We start from the raw sequence: 16,401 nt of genomic DNA on the forward strand, positions 1-16,401 counted from the left end.
ATGGGGTACAGAAATCTATCCTGTCCTACAGGAAAATTGAAGGGGAAGGGAATAAGAGAAGTTGGGTAGATAGAAGGGAGGGCAGATTAGGGGTCAGAATACATGCCATCTTGGGGTAGGGGGAGGGAAGAGATGGGGAGAAAATTTGGAACTCAAAATCTTGAGGAAGTAAATGTTGAAAGCAAAATAAATAAATTAATAAGACAATAAAAAAGGGAAAAAAAATAAACATATGATCCTTTGTCCCCTTCCTGCCTTCTTCCCACCCCATCCCAGGTTCTTCTCCCTTGGAAAGTACCGGTAGCTGTATTTTGGCTGCACTGAGATGAGAATGATGGTAGCCGGCAGCTGTAGCAGAAATTGCAGTGGTTCCTGATTCATGGTAAACAGAGACAGTCTGCAAGCCTGCCATAAGAGAGAAAAAAAAAATAAAGAAGAAGCCCCAGGGTAACAACCCTCAACCTCATCTTAAAAATGAAATCAGCTCGATATTCTAGCTATTTATATCCAGAGAATGGTTGTTTTAAAGTCCTTCATCATGTTTTTTTTTCAGTACCACCCTAAACAAGAAAAAGAACCCTCTAGGTCACAACACTGAACTATGCCCCCATTAAATGACTCACAACAAACAGGGGGTCCTTACCATGAAGCTTCTTTTGGCTGCTCCCGTCATCTTTCAATATCAGTTGCATTGGCAGGTTGGGTTCAATGCTGGCCAGAGAGGGCTTAGTGGACTCCCATTTGATGTTCAAGGAACTGAAATTGTCAAATCGACGACCTTGTTGATCATAAGCAGCCAAGTCTAGGTCAGGGTTTCGATAATTCGAAACGGGCACCTATGAGAGAAACATCAAACCGCTGGCCACATTCTGCATCCTGGATAGACATTAGCACTGGTACAGAGACCAGTGCTAATGCTACCTACATTACAGGTCTAGTTGTACCTGATCTGTTTGGCTCCAAAGGATGTGAGCTGTAGAAGATGCAAATACAGGTGTGATATAAAGAGAAACAACAACAACAACAACAACAACTTCCCAACAATTTGAGCTGTCCAGAAGTGAAACGGGTTGCTTTAAGAAGTAGTACCAGGTACTCCCTTATTGGACATCTTCAGAGAAATTGTGGATGACCACTTGTGGGGTATGTTATTGAAAGGATTCTTGTTTAAGAATGAATTGTACTGGGGGCATCTAGGTGGTGCAGTGGATAGAGCACCACCCCTGAAGTCAGGGGGACCTAAGTTCAAATCCGGCCTCAGACACACGATACTTGCTAGCTGTGTGACCCTGGGCAAGCCACTTAATTTGCCTCACCTAAAAAAAAAACCAGAATGAATTGGACTAGATGGCTTCTGAGGCCTCTTCCCATTCCAACATTCTTTGATTCTCTTACGAACCACATCTCAGGACAATGTCATCTCAGAAATGGGAGCCACTGATGACAAGAGGGACCAGGAATGGAGGTGGGAGTGGTTCAAGGTGACATTCCCATTATGGTCCGACCTTTGAGGTCTTCCTCTACATGTCCAACTCTTCATCTTTACTGGTTCAGTCAGCTTGGTCTCTTCATTGTCCTTTCTCCTTCCCACTCCTATCCAAATTCTAGCAATCCTTCAGGACTATACTATTTCCTTCATGTCTTCCAAAATTACTCCTGTTCCTTATCATAGAATTGCAGAGTCAGAAGGGACCTGAGGGGCCACTAGTCCAATCCACACTTAAACAAGGGTCCTTTCCACAACAGCCCCGACGAGGAGTCATTCAGTCTTCATTTGGGGGTGGCAAAGCTGCTGCTTCTTGTGGGAGTTGATTCTACTTACAAATATGTATAATTGTTACAAAATTACATCAGATCTTAGTCTGACTCTCTGCGATTACCCGATAATATTCCTAGTTATGTCCTTTGGGAGCCAAGAAGAATAAGCTTAATCCTTTACACATGAGGGCTCCACAAATACTTGGAGACTACTTGTCACATCTTTTCTTCTCTTGGTTTAGCTACCTGAGTTTCCTGAAACAATCCTTGTATAGCAGATTCTCCAATCCCCTTACCACCTTGGATGGCTTCTTCCAGATGCTCTTCTGTTTATCTATGTCTTCCCTAAAAGATGCAACCAAGAATGATCTCTTCTGCCTTTGAACTCCTTCTGTCCTTTTTGCTTTGTTCTAAATCACTCGATCACACACACTGTCCCATACTGTTCTCTAATGATTTCATGCATGGATTTCTCATCTTTGCCAACTAGACTACAAATCTTTTGAGGGCAGGAACTACATCATCTCTTCTCATCCTTCCCCCACAGTGCCTGGTACTGTGTGGCTCACATAGAAGATGTTCCATAAAGACATTCTGCTTTACTGATGAGCAGTGGAAAAACAATTCAAAGTATATGTCTGACTAATGGCTGGTCAGTAGCATCAACTGTGCCCTACTTATATTCCTAATGTAATGGGAGAAAATTTATCATCTCAAGTCCTTATTGCACACGTGATGCCATGGAAAAAGAAAATCAATGGCATTAACTTTCTTCTCTATTCACCAAGCATGCATATTTACTCTCCTTAAGAGAAAAGAATAGCTACTTCCCAGGCAGGTCATGTCTATATCTGCTCAATTCCATATCCTCATTATGTCCCATGCTTAAGACTACACCAGGCTAATCAGAGCCAGTTTCTACTAAGAAATTCAACTGTCTAATATGATCAGGTCTCTTCCATCCCAGCATCTCACCTCACCAATTATTTACTTAGAAAATACTTCCTTGGTGACCTCTGGATTAAAGGAAGTATAAAATTAAAGCAATGTAGCACACAGGGCAGAGGAGAGAGATAAATCTCTTTTTCTCCCCAAGGACATCTGATGAGATTATAAATTACAAAAGCAATGCCAGAGTGGCTCAGGGCTACTGACTTAAGATTGATTTATCACATGACAATTCTTCCACCCTGGTACATTAACGCCTGGAGATATCTATGACACATCGCCACTAGCCCATCAAAGACTGTACACTTAAGTCAGATTGTCTTTTACCTGGGTGAGAGAACCATTCTATAAACTCATGAGAACGTGAGAATCATGGACAGTTCAAGGCTGGTGCATAAAGGGAATGTTTACCACAATGGATCTCCTCTGAAGAGGCTCTGTATGGCTCCTGGACACACACACCACCCATTATTCTATTTGGATGTGTCTTTGGGACACACCCCCTTCTGAATGCAGGGTCCGGGTAAACAGTGGAGCTGAAAACACTAAACCATCTATATTTTACCTTGACTTATATCTCACTGAGCTATTAATCCCTAGGGGAGGCAGCCTCTAAACAATCAATCCCTAGGACTACAGGGGATAAAACAGCCAAATCCCAGCAGGTGTGATTGTGGTCAATAAATCATGAAGGGGATGGAGAGACTGAAATGTGACTTCACCCAATCCCAGATGCTAGAACTGTGGGGGGCCCCTTGGAGTCTGAGAAAGGTAAAATTTAGATCACATAAAAGGCTGTTCTACTTTACCCAGTAAGGAGTAAAGTGAGGGCACTAGTTATTCCAAGAAATAGTAAATGCCAGCCAGAAAAACAACAGCAATAATCATAGCATCAGTAAGCTAACCTTTCTACAATGCAAGGATTACAAAGACATTCACAGATATTATCCCCTTTGATCTAAACATCTTCAAAACAGGTATAGATGAATGGCAGATCCATAAGTTATTAAGAGGAAGTAGGGACAGCCCTTTCTACCCTCCTCTCCCTTCTCCCCCTTCCTTCTTCCCTGATTTTCTCCTTCCTCCTTGCCTTCCTTTCTTCTTTGTTTCCCTCCTTCCTGGATCAGTTCATTTTATTCTTTGTTATTACAAAACTATTTCTGCCTAGGCTCTCTGGATAGATACTCAAGCATGGTTGGTGAATTCCCAATATTCCAGATTTAGTGAATACAGTTTCCTTCCATAGGTCTGGAATTGGGCAGCTATAGGTTTTAGAGATGGCACCACAGATTGTTTTAGACAGTACAGCCTCTATCAGAGATGTGGTGGTCATCAATTCCAACCATTATCAGTAGCTTCTGAGGCATAGAAGCTGAGACAATACCAGTGCCTCTAGGGGCAGGAATCAGACATGTCAGAACTAATCCCCAATGCCCAGGGACTTGCTGAGCACTGTGTGAGGCTTACCAGTCTTGTCTTACAGGAATGATGGACAGCTTGGTCAGGATGATAGCACCACAAATAGCTGTAGCCATTTCCTTGGAACACTTGACACCCAAGCTAACATGGCCATTATGTGCATATACATGTACATGTATATGTATATGTATATGTGTATGTATAGACCCCAATGGCTACATTGAATCTGGTACGCCAACCAGATCTAGTCTATTTCTGATTAGGCATGATCTTTAGAACCTCTCTCTGCCATACAGTCCATTCTCCACTCAGCTGTCAAAGTGACTGTCCTAAGTGACAGTCCACCATTTCTATCACCTCTAGAATCAAATATAAAATCTTGGGTTTGGCATTCAAAGCCCTTCATAACCTAACCCCTTTTTACCTTTCCTGACTTCTTCCCCCCTGACCCTCTACCCCTATAGTCTTAGTACCTCATCTTTCAGTGAAGGACTAGGCTCCTTGATGGAAGGTAGAAAAGACAGATCTTCTCCAAGGACTGGATCTTCACATCCTGAACTAGACAGCCCAATATGATGACAGGAACTCACTCCTTATCTTTGGCTTTCCTCCTCAGGTATTGCTGCCTTGACCTCAGTCCCCACTTCCAAAGCCAATGCAGAAGCCACCCCTGCCTCCAACCTCAAGGGTGTCCCCCACCTCCTCCTGAAGTAACAGTGTCATCTGTCATTTTGTGCTTACTAGGAATAGAAGCCAGCCATGTCTTTTTACAAAGTATTTTCATTAGAGATAGAATTGTGGACTGAACAAAACATGATGCTGACTAAAGATGTCAGTACTGACGTGATAAGAGTGACTCAGACTTGAAAACAACTGGATGGCAGTGAGAATACTGGTGTATGTGTGTGTGTGTGTGTCTGTGTGTGTGTGTGTGTGTTTCTGTGTAGGTCTGTACATATCTCTATCTACTGGAAGGAAGAAGAACAAATTTTCTCTCTATGAAACACAGCCCTTTGGGGACACTCATGAGGAGATGGAATACATTAGGAGGAATCCACAGAGTCAATAATGTGGGATACGCATTAAAATTTGCCTAAAATTTGCAGATGAAAAGTGCTTAATTCAGTAATGTTTTATAATATTGTTTTTGCCAGGGTTCAAACATCCTGGGAAGAAAGGTCTTTGCTTAATGTCAGTCTAATTCATATTGTTTGGTCTAATTGGACCAGACAATTGGATTTCAATTTTCTGTCCCTCATTATAGTATGACTCCTCTGCCCCTACCAATATTTCCCTGATTGACCAAATTTATTCCTCACTAGGTCCCGATTTCTTCCATCCTCCCTCTGCTTTTCTCTCCCTTTCTTCCACTTGGGATCTGAATGAGAGTCATAATTGCTGGCTGAATCAGAGCTCTGATATTTTTGCTTTCTGAGAAAAAAAAGTCATATCCATTTTCTTGGCCTCAGTTTCTCTATCAGGAAACTGAGAAGACTAGTTAGCCTCTAATCTCCTTTCCAGCTCTGACTTTGCATGATTTTATGAATACAATGGCTGGCCTCACCACCTTATTGATTTCCTCCTTTTTGGCCATGTCCAGCTTCTTGGTCCACAGACACCTAACACTTATAACCCTACTTGCTGACACTCCTAAGTGACTTCTGGAGTTCTTAGCTCTAGGAACATGTTTTTTTCCTGGGTAGGCAGCAATGATCTGTTCAAAAAATATAGTTCATAAACTCACATAAATCACCAGCATTTCTATATATTACCAACAAAATCAAGCAGCAAAAGAGAACGAGAAATTCCATTTAAAATAAATATAGACAATATAAAATATTTGGGAATCTACCTGCCAAGACAAACCCAGGAACTATATGAATACAATTACAAAACACTTTTCTTCACACAAATAAAATCAGATCTAAACAACTGGAAAAATATTAATTGCTCAGGGTTGGCTAAGCCAATATAATAAAAATGACAATACTGCCTAAATTAATTTACTTGTCAGTGCCATGGCAATTAAACTACCAAAAAGAATTTTATAGAGCTAGAAAAAATAATAACAAAATTCATCTGGAAGAACAAAAGGACAAGAATATAAGGGATTCAATGAAAAAAATGTGAAGGAAGGTGGCTTAGCTACACCAGATCTCAAAATGTATTACAAAGTGGTAATCATCAAAACAATCTGTTACTGGCTAAGAAACTGAATGGTGGATCAGTGGAATAGATTAGGTGTATAATACACAGTAGTAAATAACCACAGTAATCTAGTGTTTGATAAGCCCAAAGATCCAAACTTTTGGGACAAGAACTCACTATTTGACAAAAACTGCTGGGAAAACTGGAAAGTAGCTTGGCAGAAAGTAGGTAAAGACCAACATCTCACACCATACACTAATATAAGGTAAAAATGGGTACATGATCTAGACATAAAGGATGATATCATAAGCAAATTAGGGGAGTATGGAGTAGTTTACCTGTCAGATCTATGCATAAAAGAAGAATTTATGACTAAACAAGAAGTAGAGAGCATTATGGGATGTAAAAGGGATAATTTTGATTATACTAAATTAAAAAGGTTTTACACAAATAAAATCAATGAAGTTAAGATTAGAGGGGAAGCAGAAAACTGGAGAAAAATTTTAATAGCAAGTTTCTCTGATAAAGGCTTCATTTCTCAAATATACAGAGAACTGAGTAAAATTTATAAGAACACAAATCATTCCTCAATTGATAGACAAAGGCAGTTTTCAGATGAAGGAATCAAAGCCATCTATAGTCATATGAAAAAATGCTCTACATCATGACTGATTAGAGAAATGCAAATTAAAATAGCTATGAGCTACCACTTCACATATATCAGATTGGCTAACATGACAAAAAAGGAAAATAACAAATGTTGGAGGGCATATCAGAAAATTGGGACACTAATGCACTGCTGGTAGAGGTGTAAACTGATCCAACCATTCCGGAGAGCAATTTGGAATTATGCCCAAAAGGCTGTAGAATTGTGCAAACCCTTTGATCCAGCAATAGCAGTAGTAGGTCTATATTCCAAAGAGATTTTTTTTTAAAAAAGGAAAAGGGACTATATACACAAAAATATTTATAGCAGCCCTTTTAGTGGTGGCAAAGAATTGGAAATTTGGGGGATACCCATCAATTGGGGAATGGCAGAACAAATTGTAGTATATGATCGTGATGGAATACTACTGTGCTATAAGAAATGTGGAGCAGGATTATTTCAGAAAAACCTCGAAAGATTTACATGAACTGAGGCAAAGTGAAGTGAGCAGAACCAGGAGAACATTATACACAGTAACAACTATATTGTAACAATGATCAACCATGAATGGCTTAGCTATTCTCAGTAATACAATGATCTAAGACAATTTCAAAAGACTCATGATGAAAAGTGTTATTCACCTCCAGAGAAAGAACTAAATGCAGATCAAAGCATACTTTTTAAAACTTTCTTTATTTTTCTTGGAGTTTTTTTGGCCCATGTTTTCTTTCACAATATGACTAATATAGAAATGTTTTGCATAAATTCACATATATAATCAAAATCAAATTATTTGCTTTCTCAAGGAAGGGGCAAGAGGGGAAAGTAGGGAGAGTATTTGGAACTCAAAATTTAAAAAAAATGAATACTAAAAATTTTTAAATTGGAAAAAATAAAATATTTAAAGACTGAGTTAAAAATATTTAACTTCTGAGAGAGTTCTACACATAAGTATCTGCCTTCCGATCACCTCTTTAGTCTTGGGCTCACACTTACCACTTGTTTGTTCTGTTGCATCAAAGGGCAGGACAGATCCAGCTGAGGACTAGCGTAGACAGGTGTAAGGGTGAGTCTTGAAGGCGGGGCACAGATAAACTTCACTACGGCTGGCTCTGTGGCTGGGAAGGGGTTGGTGACACTGGGCTTGTTTCCAACTGTGAGAGCGATGACCTGTGTGAACCCCATGAAAAGAATACCATCGATCAGAGAAAGTAGCAGACCAGCAGCAGGACAGCTGAATTCCTTTCCCTTTCCATTTCTAACTCATTCCATGACCCCTGTCAAGTCACTTAAGCATCCTATTCTGTGTCTCTGTTTCCCTACCTATAAAATGGGAGTGATGATTCTCTGTCTACTGCCTGCCCTTAAGGGATGCTGAGAAGACAGATAAATTAATATGGGTGAGACATTTTGAGTTTCTCAGACAAAAAAAAGTCACTATAAAAATTCAAGGTTGTATTACCATATTCACAAGTTCACAGATTTTTTAATGAGAATTTAAATAGATTTGAAAAGGCAGGCAAAAAAAATGAAGTATAGATATGAGCTATAGCATGAATAAAGGTAGACTAAAGAGTACGCCTAGGAGAGCATTAGAAAAGGCAAAGATCCAGGACCTACGTGGAAGTACTTAGGACTGGGACTATTTAGCATAGAAGAGAGAAAATTCAGAAAGACATAATAGTAACCTGGGAATCATAGACCAGAGGTCATAAATTATATTATATTAGAGCTAGAAGGAACATTAGAAGTCATTTAGTCCAACCTCATTTTACAGATGAGGAAAATGAGCCTCAGAAAAGTTATGCAGTTTGTCTACAGTTAAAATCACAAGGCATAGGCAGGGCTGGGACTCAAATCAAGTCTTTTGATTCTCAAATCCAATTCATTTACCATTGTGCCATGCTGCTTCTCAGAAATATGTGTGTGTGTGTGTGTGTGTGTGTGCGTGTGTGCATGTGTGTGTACATTCTGAGTCAAGATAAAAAAGTATTCAAGTAATAACGAATATCTCATGCTCAGAGACATTATGACTTTAGAAGAAAAAGAATCTGCCAGGCCCAGGAAAATCTCTGATACTAGTAACTGCTCAGAGTCCCAGAAACTCTCAAAGACTACATGTTTCAGAACAGGACTACAGCAGGGTCATGGGATATAGACCTAGGGCTGGAAGTGGCATCAGAGGATACCTTGTCCAACCTCCTGAGAACTGAGGCCCAATAAATGATTTGCTCAAGGCGCAAAGAAAGTAAGAACCAGAGAATGGGATTTGAAAATAAGTCCTAACTCTAAAGTCAATGCTAACTGATTTGCACTGGTAGGGGGAGTTTCATACACCATAATTCAAAGGTCAAGGGTTCTCTTCCCCACCTCCAAAAAAGAAATCCAGTAAACAACACTGCAAAATGTAAGATGGTTGCTTTTTGCTCTTTATTCTGTGGCTAAATTTGCTCTTGGAGGAGAAAACCATTTCACAGGAGGATCTAATTGATTCCTTCCAGCTCTGACATTCTTAAGTCCTAAGGACCATTCTAACAGCCCTTTCTAACTGACATTCTATGTTCTATTAATCTTGTGGGTGGTTGTCTTTACTGATTGTCACTCAGTCTGAATTCATTCATCAGATCCCTTCCAATAGGACAGCTGCATAAATTTTTCTGGGGGCATTTGGAGATGGTATACTCAGTGAGAAAATTCAGGAGAACAAAATGTTACCCAGGGAAGGAAGGCGAGGTGGGGTACCTGGGAAGCCTGCATGAGTGTCTCAAAGGAAAAAGAAGTCAGGGCCACAGACAAACTGCCAGAACTGTCCTAGTTCTTCCAGGCAATCTCTGATTCACTAGTACCCTCCTAGAGATTCCTGCATACTGTCCCAGCCTTTTCTGTGTCTCCCCTTCAGGACATTCCTGACCACTGTCCCTGCTCCTTACCTGTTCTCCCAAGGATTTGCAGGTCACTCGGATCCAATGCTGCAGGTAGTTCCGGGATGCAGGGGGACCAAATAGGGACAGAGCAATGCTCTCAGCATCTTCTGAGGTGATGTTTCGGAAGAATTTGGAAGGCTCTAGGACCCAGGGCTTAGGACCCCCTTCAAATAACATCTCTTTGGAAGAACCCAATGTCACCAAAGCCACAGAAGAAGGATCAATAGTCTGAAAAGAAAATAAAGGACAAGACATGTTTTCTATGGGTAAAGTAGTGAATGACGAAGAGTTAGGTAACCTGGGTGCAATCCCTAGCTTGTCCACTCAGAGCTATAGGACCTTGGGCAAGTCACAACTTTTCTGTGCCTCAGTTTCTTCAGCTACAAAAAAGGGGTAGTAACATAGTCATTCTACTTATCCGTTGGAATTACTGTAAAGATCACAGGACCTAGAACAGCAGAGACCATATTGTAACCACCATTTTACAGATGAAGAAACGAAAGCCTAGAGGTAGAAAATGTTTGGTGACTTAGGTAGAAAGTGACAGAATGAGGATTCAAAGCAGGACCTTTGACTCTAAATCCAATCTTCCTTCCACTGTGCCCCATCATTATAATGATTTGAAAGCACTCTGAAAATTACAAGGTGCTACACTGACCCAAACGTGTCCAAAGCTGAACTCATTATCCTTCCTCTCAAACTCTCCCCTCTTCCTAGGTTCCCTGTTACTGATGAAGGCACCACCATGCTCCCACTCACCCAGAATCAAAACTCAGCTCTTTGCCCTTTCTCAACTCTCATATCCAATCTGTTGCCAAGTCCTGTCAATTTTATTTTTGTAACATCCCTAGCATATGCCCCCTCTCTCCTGTGACACTGCCATCACCTTCATGATCTCCCTCCTAGACTATTGCAATAGCCTGCTGTTTGGTCTCACTGCTTTAGCTCCCTCCCCAATAAAGTCAGTCCTCCACTCAGCTGTCAAACTGATTGTTCTAAAGCACAGATTTTACCATCTCTGTCACCTCCAGGATCAAACATAAAATCTTAGGTTTGGCATTAAAAGCCCTTCAAAACTCTACTTTTCCAGACTTCTTATAACTTACTTCCTGTCCTCCCTTCAATTCCTTTTCCTTTCCCTTAAAGCTAATGCCATCCTTCTGTTGATTATCTCCAAATCATCCTATATATATATAACTTGTTTATACGTAGTTGTTTTATGATTGTCTCTTCTGTTAGATTGTAAGCTTCTTGGGGGCAGTGTTTGTCTTTTGTCTTTTTTTTTTTGTATTTTCAGAGCTTAGCACAGTACCTGGCACATAGTAGATGCTTAAAAAATGCTTGCTGCCTTGACTGAACTCAGGGTTTATTATTAAAGATGCAGCAAGGTTTAATGGATACTGTTGGACTTTTGAGTCAAGAAGAAATGAGTTTAACCCCACCTCTAGCACTTACAAGCTGTGCAAACCCAAGTCCCTGAACAGCTCTTGTCCTCAGGTAACTTTCTAAAACTGTAGGTGACAGATGACTTCTAATCTGTGTTGCTAGAAGGATTTTCCTTACCAACCAAATGTAAAAGGTCCTTGACATGTTTAGTTGAATATAAGCTTCTTAAGGGCAAAAACTGTTTCTTTTTTTTTTTCTCTGAATCCCTAGCATCCACCAGTGCATGGCTCATGGTGCTACAGGTGCTTAATAAATGCTTGTTGATTGATATTGACCTATTATTGTTATCACAACTATAATTAACTTAAAAGGTGTAGAGAAGGCACTGAGCTCCAGAATAAATGGCCCTAATAGCAAAAGGCATTAGGCATTGTAGATGTACACACCAGGACAGACCAAGTATTAGAAACCTGCATGTGATACATGCCATCACATGTAGGAAAGATGCACATCTCCCTGCCAGCCAACAGTGAGAGGCTACTATTTGGTGTGCAGGGACAGGGGTTGGGGTGGGTAGCTCTCAAAGTGGGGCAAGGGAAATCCCATAAATGCTTCCTTTTGGTATTTTGTAGCCAGAGTGCTTGCAAGGGGTAAAGCATCCTGTTATCTAGAACAAATTTTTTCCTAGGTAGTTCTGGGTAGAGATTCTATTCATGAAAAAGGAAATGTAGGCTCTCTTTGTCCCAAAACTCTGATGCATGAGCTACAACCCTTTCACCAACCCTGAGAGAAAGGTAAAAACTTCTACCCCGCCAGAGGTATTGTATGGATGAAATGAGATATTTGTAAAGTGCTTTGTAAACTTTAAAGCACTATAGAAATACTAATTGTTATAATTTTATTGTTGCTGTTATTGTTATTGCAATAACTAGCACCATCTTCACATAAACATATAGACACCAAGGCTCATGGAGGTTACCTGCCAAAATTAAGCAAGTCAGTGGCAGAATCAGGATGAGATCTCAGGTCTTCTGATTCCCATTGCAGTGACTTTAGCCAAGCATACACCAAAGGGCTCTGATAAATAATGAATTCCTTTCCTTCATTCAAGTGTTTGCTTACACATCATTAGGTATCTGACTGTGAGCCCAAGAGGACCAAGAAAGATAAAGCTAAAAAATAATTATTCCTTGTGTTGGTATGGTACTTTACAATTCACAGAGTACTTTCAATAAATTCTTTCATCTGACCTTCACCACAACCCTGTCAAATAGCTAAAAGGTTAGGAATGCTGCCTCTGACACAGTAGAAAGAATGATACTCTAGGAAGTCAAATGAACTGGGTTCTAGTCCCACTTCTGCCACTAATTCACTTCTTCTTTCTTTGCCTTTGCAAAGTTTGAACTAAATGATCTGTAAGGTCACTGTAAGCTCTGCAATTCTATTTGTTTCAAAAGACCACAATGTTACAGATTGTAATATTAAGTGATGGGGATCAGGGGTTGTGGGATCATAGATTTAGAGTTGGGGGTGCCATAGAGGTCATCCACTTGTCCAAGATCACCCAGGGACTGAGTAACAGAACTAGGAAACTGAATCTAAGTTTCCTGACTACATATTCACCTGAATACTCTGAGAGCTTACAAACTAGACCTGCCACATTGTTATTTTTTAATCTTTAAATAATGCATTATGCACTTAATTTTAAGCAGAACCAAATAAACACACATTTACAATTATTCACACCTAAAAATGAATTTCTACATACAATATGTCTGTAACAGCTTGTTTGCTACTCTTTCTGCATGGCTTCCTTTCTCTGTTTACTTCATTGTTTTCTGAAATAGTGTAATCATCAGTCTCAGAACAAACACCTAAAAAGCAGGGACTTGTGTGGGTGGCGCTAGCAGTGCTGGGTACTGGGAAAGCCACTTAGGAAGAAATGGTATAACCCCCTGAGGGATAGTGACTGAAAGGCAGGCATCTCCAAAACAAAGTAATTTTAAAGTTTGGTTTCTTCTTTCCCCTACCCCAGCTAGGTATGTATATGTTGGACAGATGCTAACCAAGCTCATTCTAATGACTGTAAGTCAAAAGTCCCTAACATAATCACAGAAGCTAATAGCTGAAAGGGACCTCAGAGGCCATCTTCATCTAACCCATACTTTCATAAAGTATGGATTCTGCAATATAAGTAGTCAGTTTCTGTATGAATATCTGCAGTGATGGGGATGCCCAAACCTTCTGAGGTGGCCTATATACTTTGGACAGCTCTGTTAAGAAGTTTTTCTGCTGTCAAGCCTAAATTTCCCTCTGTAACTTTCATTCATCCAGCCCAGTCCTGCTCTCATGGATTCCCTGGCCTCCCTCAAGACAGCTTAAATGCTGTGCTCTACAAAAGGTTTTACCTCATTCTTCTCTCTCCCCACCCCTATTCCCCCTACCTTCCTTTTGAGACTATCTTCATTTACACTGTATGTATCTTGTACATACATACATAGTTATCTGCATGCTGTCTCCCCGGTTAGAATGGGAGCACTGTGAGAGCAGTGACCATATATATATATTTTTTTGCCTTAGCATAATACTCGTCACATAGTAAGTGCTAAATAAATGCACGTTGACTGACACTTGTTTTATTGAACCAGAGCAGATTCCATACAAAAAAAAAACAAAAACAAAGACGAGTTGTGCTGAAGTTAACCTTTGCATGTTCAATGAAAACAAAAGTTCTATTGATTAAATTATTAGTGTAAACAAGACCATGGGAGAATTTAACCCACTTAAGTGAAAAAAATTCTTTCAATTTCAACATTGAAAAGAGGTTCAATTTCAATTCCATTTCAACACTTTTGAAACCAATTTAGTAGCATCCATCTGCAGATAATTAAGTGTGCTTGTAAAGTAATAAGGCTTTTAAAAAGCAATACCTGAATTTATACACATAAATTGTGTATACATCTCCTTGGGAAGCTATACATTTAATCAATGACTCTGTTGCTATTCAAAGCATCTTCAATAGGAACTGTTTTCAGAACTCATTTACAAGTACCACAAAAAATCAGTTTCAATATATTATAATCACATTTCATTTTTAAAAAGCAAAATCCCTGCACTGTAACTAGCTGCTTTTGTACTCAAGATAAGACAGCCATGGCATCCTTGGAAGACTAGATATGTATCTTATTTTTTTTCTGTCGCATTCAGTTTTGCCCATCTGAAGAAAGTTTCTCACTTGCCTCACCCTTATTTCAGTACTGCCAAATCCCTATCACTCCATGGGATCATGCATCTTATTCACAGGCTTGACTCTGAATAAGTTTAGACTGATTCCCCAAATCTCATCTACTACATCAAAGAATGAAGACTTAAAGAGATTTGAAGTGAAGCTCTGAAAGCAATTCCCAAAGAGAAATATTCTGAGCCACATGAAGGTTTATTGGAGTAAGTAGATATCATACCATGGGGGACTACTCTGAAAGGAAATAACATCTATTTGCATGATTAATTGTTGGTCTGTTTATTTAAAAAAGGATAGTCTCATTACATTAAGTCACACCTCAAATTATTCATTGTAAACTATTCACACCCATATTCATTAAAGTCTGTTGGCTAAAGTCACTGGATATACTTTGAATGTAATAAAGCTCATTTCCTTTTTTTAAAAATTCACTAATCCAGACCTTCCATGAATTTAGACTGACATTCCCTCTAGGTATGTTGAATTTATAAGATTTTGTAAACTTTTCAATCCTCTCTAGTCTTTGGCAGCAGTCAGGCTTAATGAGGTGATGGGATGTCTGAGTGCTGCTCCCATTTGGAAGAAGTCAGATGAAAGGATTGCTCTGAGAAGAAGCAAAGGAAGTGTGCTCATCTTGCTGTCTTTGCCTTCGTCAGCTGATTTCAATGGGTGAAGGTTAATGTGGTTAGTTTCCAGCCTGATCAGACTGACCTCAGCTCTCAGGCTTCTGGATAGCACTCCTCCTTAGGCAAAGAGCTTGGGAATGCATCTATGCACCCAGAAAGGAGACACTTGTCTCTGTGACCTGGGGCTGTTGTCTGTCACCCAGTCAGTGGGCAGAGGATGATTTGTGCAGCCTCTTGTACAGTACAGGGTCTGGACGCCAATCTACACCTGGGCTGTCATGCCTAATGCACATGGCTGGAAACATTACAGAATGATTGTGTATAGCTCACATTAATTCACCTGGGATTAGGGTGCTGGCAGAATCTTTCAGAAGCAGATACTTGGAGGCTGAAACAAATTAATCAGAGCTATAGAGGATGCCTATGTTGCTCCATGGCATGGTGGAGGGAACACAAGATTTGCTGTTAAGGGCTCCACATTTGAATCTTGGCACTGCTACCTGTCTAACTTTAAGTAAGTCACATCACCTTCCTAGGCCTCAGTTTCCTCATATTTAAAGTGAGACAGCTGGGAGCAACATTACCTCCAAGATATTATGAAATAATTGCTGAGAACTCAAGGGAGTAGACATCTATCCAGCAGAAAAAGAGGAAAAAATAATTAAAAGAGGCTTATTTATTGAGGAGTGATTGTTACATTGGAGAGTTTAGGATACAAGTTACAAGGGAGGCATCTGGAATGACAGTCTATAGGAACTAAAAGAGTGAGTGTCCTTCTTGAGAAGAAGGGAAGAGCGTGTGGACTTTGTAGGGTACTGCAACGAGATGAAGGGATTCTGATCTCCTTTTTTCAATAACAGGAAAAATCCTGGACTAAAGTCCAATGAGTTGACTCTCACCACATCTAATCCTGATTGTCATTATGCTATTGGATATAGATTGGAATGTAGGGGAAAGAGACAAGAAATATGAGGCATATAAGGTGGAGAGATTCACTCGACCCTGATAGATACATAAATACACACAAAATATATGTCTATAACTCAGGTACAAAGCTGACTTTATAAGATCATAGGATCATAGCTTTAGACCTCAAGGGTCATCCGGTCCAACCCCGACTGCCTCGCCTCATTTTATAGATGAGGAAACTGAGGCTCAAAAGAATTAAGTGACTTGTCCAAGATCATAAACTGATACTAAGTGGAAGAGACAGGACTTGAATTCACAGTCTCTGACTCCAATTGTGGCACTCTTACTGTTCTCCTATGCTACGTAGAGGACTGGGCTAAATGTATCCTGAGCTCT

General features: G+C 40.0%; 1 protein-coding gene across 1 annotated transcript in view; it reads right to left on the minus strand.

Annotated features, from left to right (window-relative positions):
* The window catches only part of NUP210 (nucleoporin 210), a 166,542-nt gene that overhangs the window by 66,072 nt on the left and 84,069 nt on the right, over window positions 1-16,401 (minus strand). The window contains exons 15-18 of the mRNA XM_027836937.1: window positions 9,850-10,071; window positions 7,916-8,089; window positions 644-836; window positions 299-405 (exon numbers count right to left, since the gene is read on the minus strand). Coding sequence (XP_027692738.1) covers window positions 299-405; window positions 644-836; window positions 7,916-8,089; window positions 9,850-10,071 — 696 coding nt within the window. The remainder of the gene's footprint in view (window positions 1-298; window positions 406-643; window positions 837-7,915; window positions 8,090-9,849; window positions 10,072-16,401) is intronic.

The sequence above is a fragment of the Vombatus ursinus genome, unplaced genomic scaffold (assembly GCF_900497805.2).
Source record: "Vombatus ursinus unplaced genomic scaffold, bare-nosed wombat genome assembly UNPS02014820.1, whole genome shotgun sequence".
Taxonomy (NCBI): domain Eukaryota; kingdom Metazoa; phylum Chordata; class Mammalia; order Diprotodontia; family Vombatidae; genus Vombatus; species Vombatus ursinus.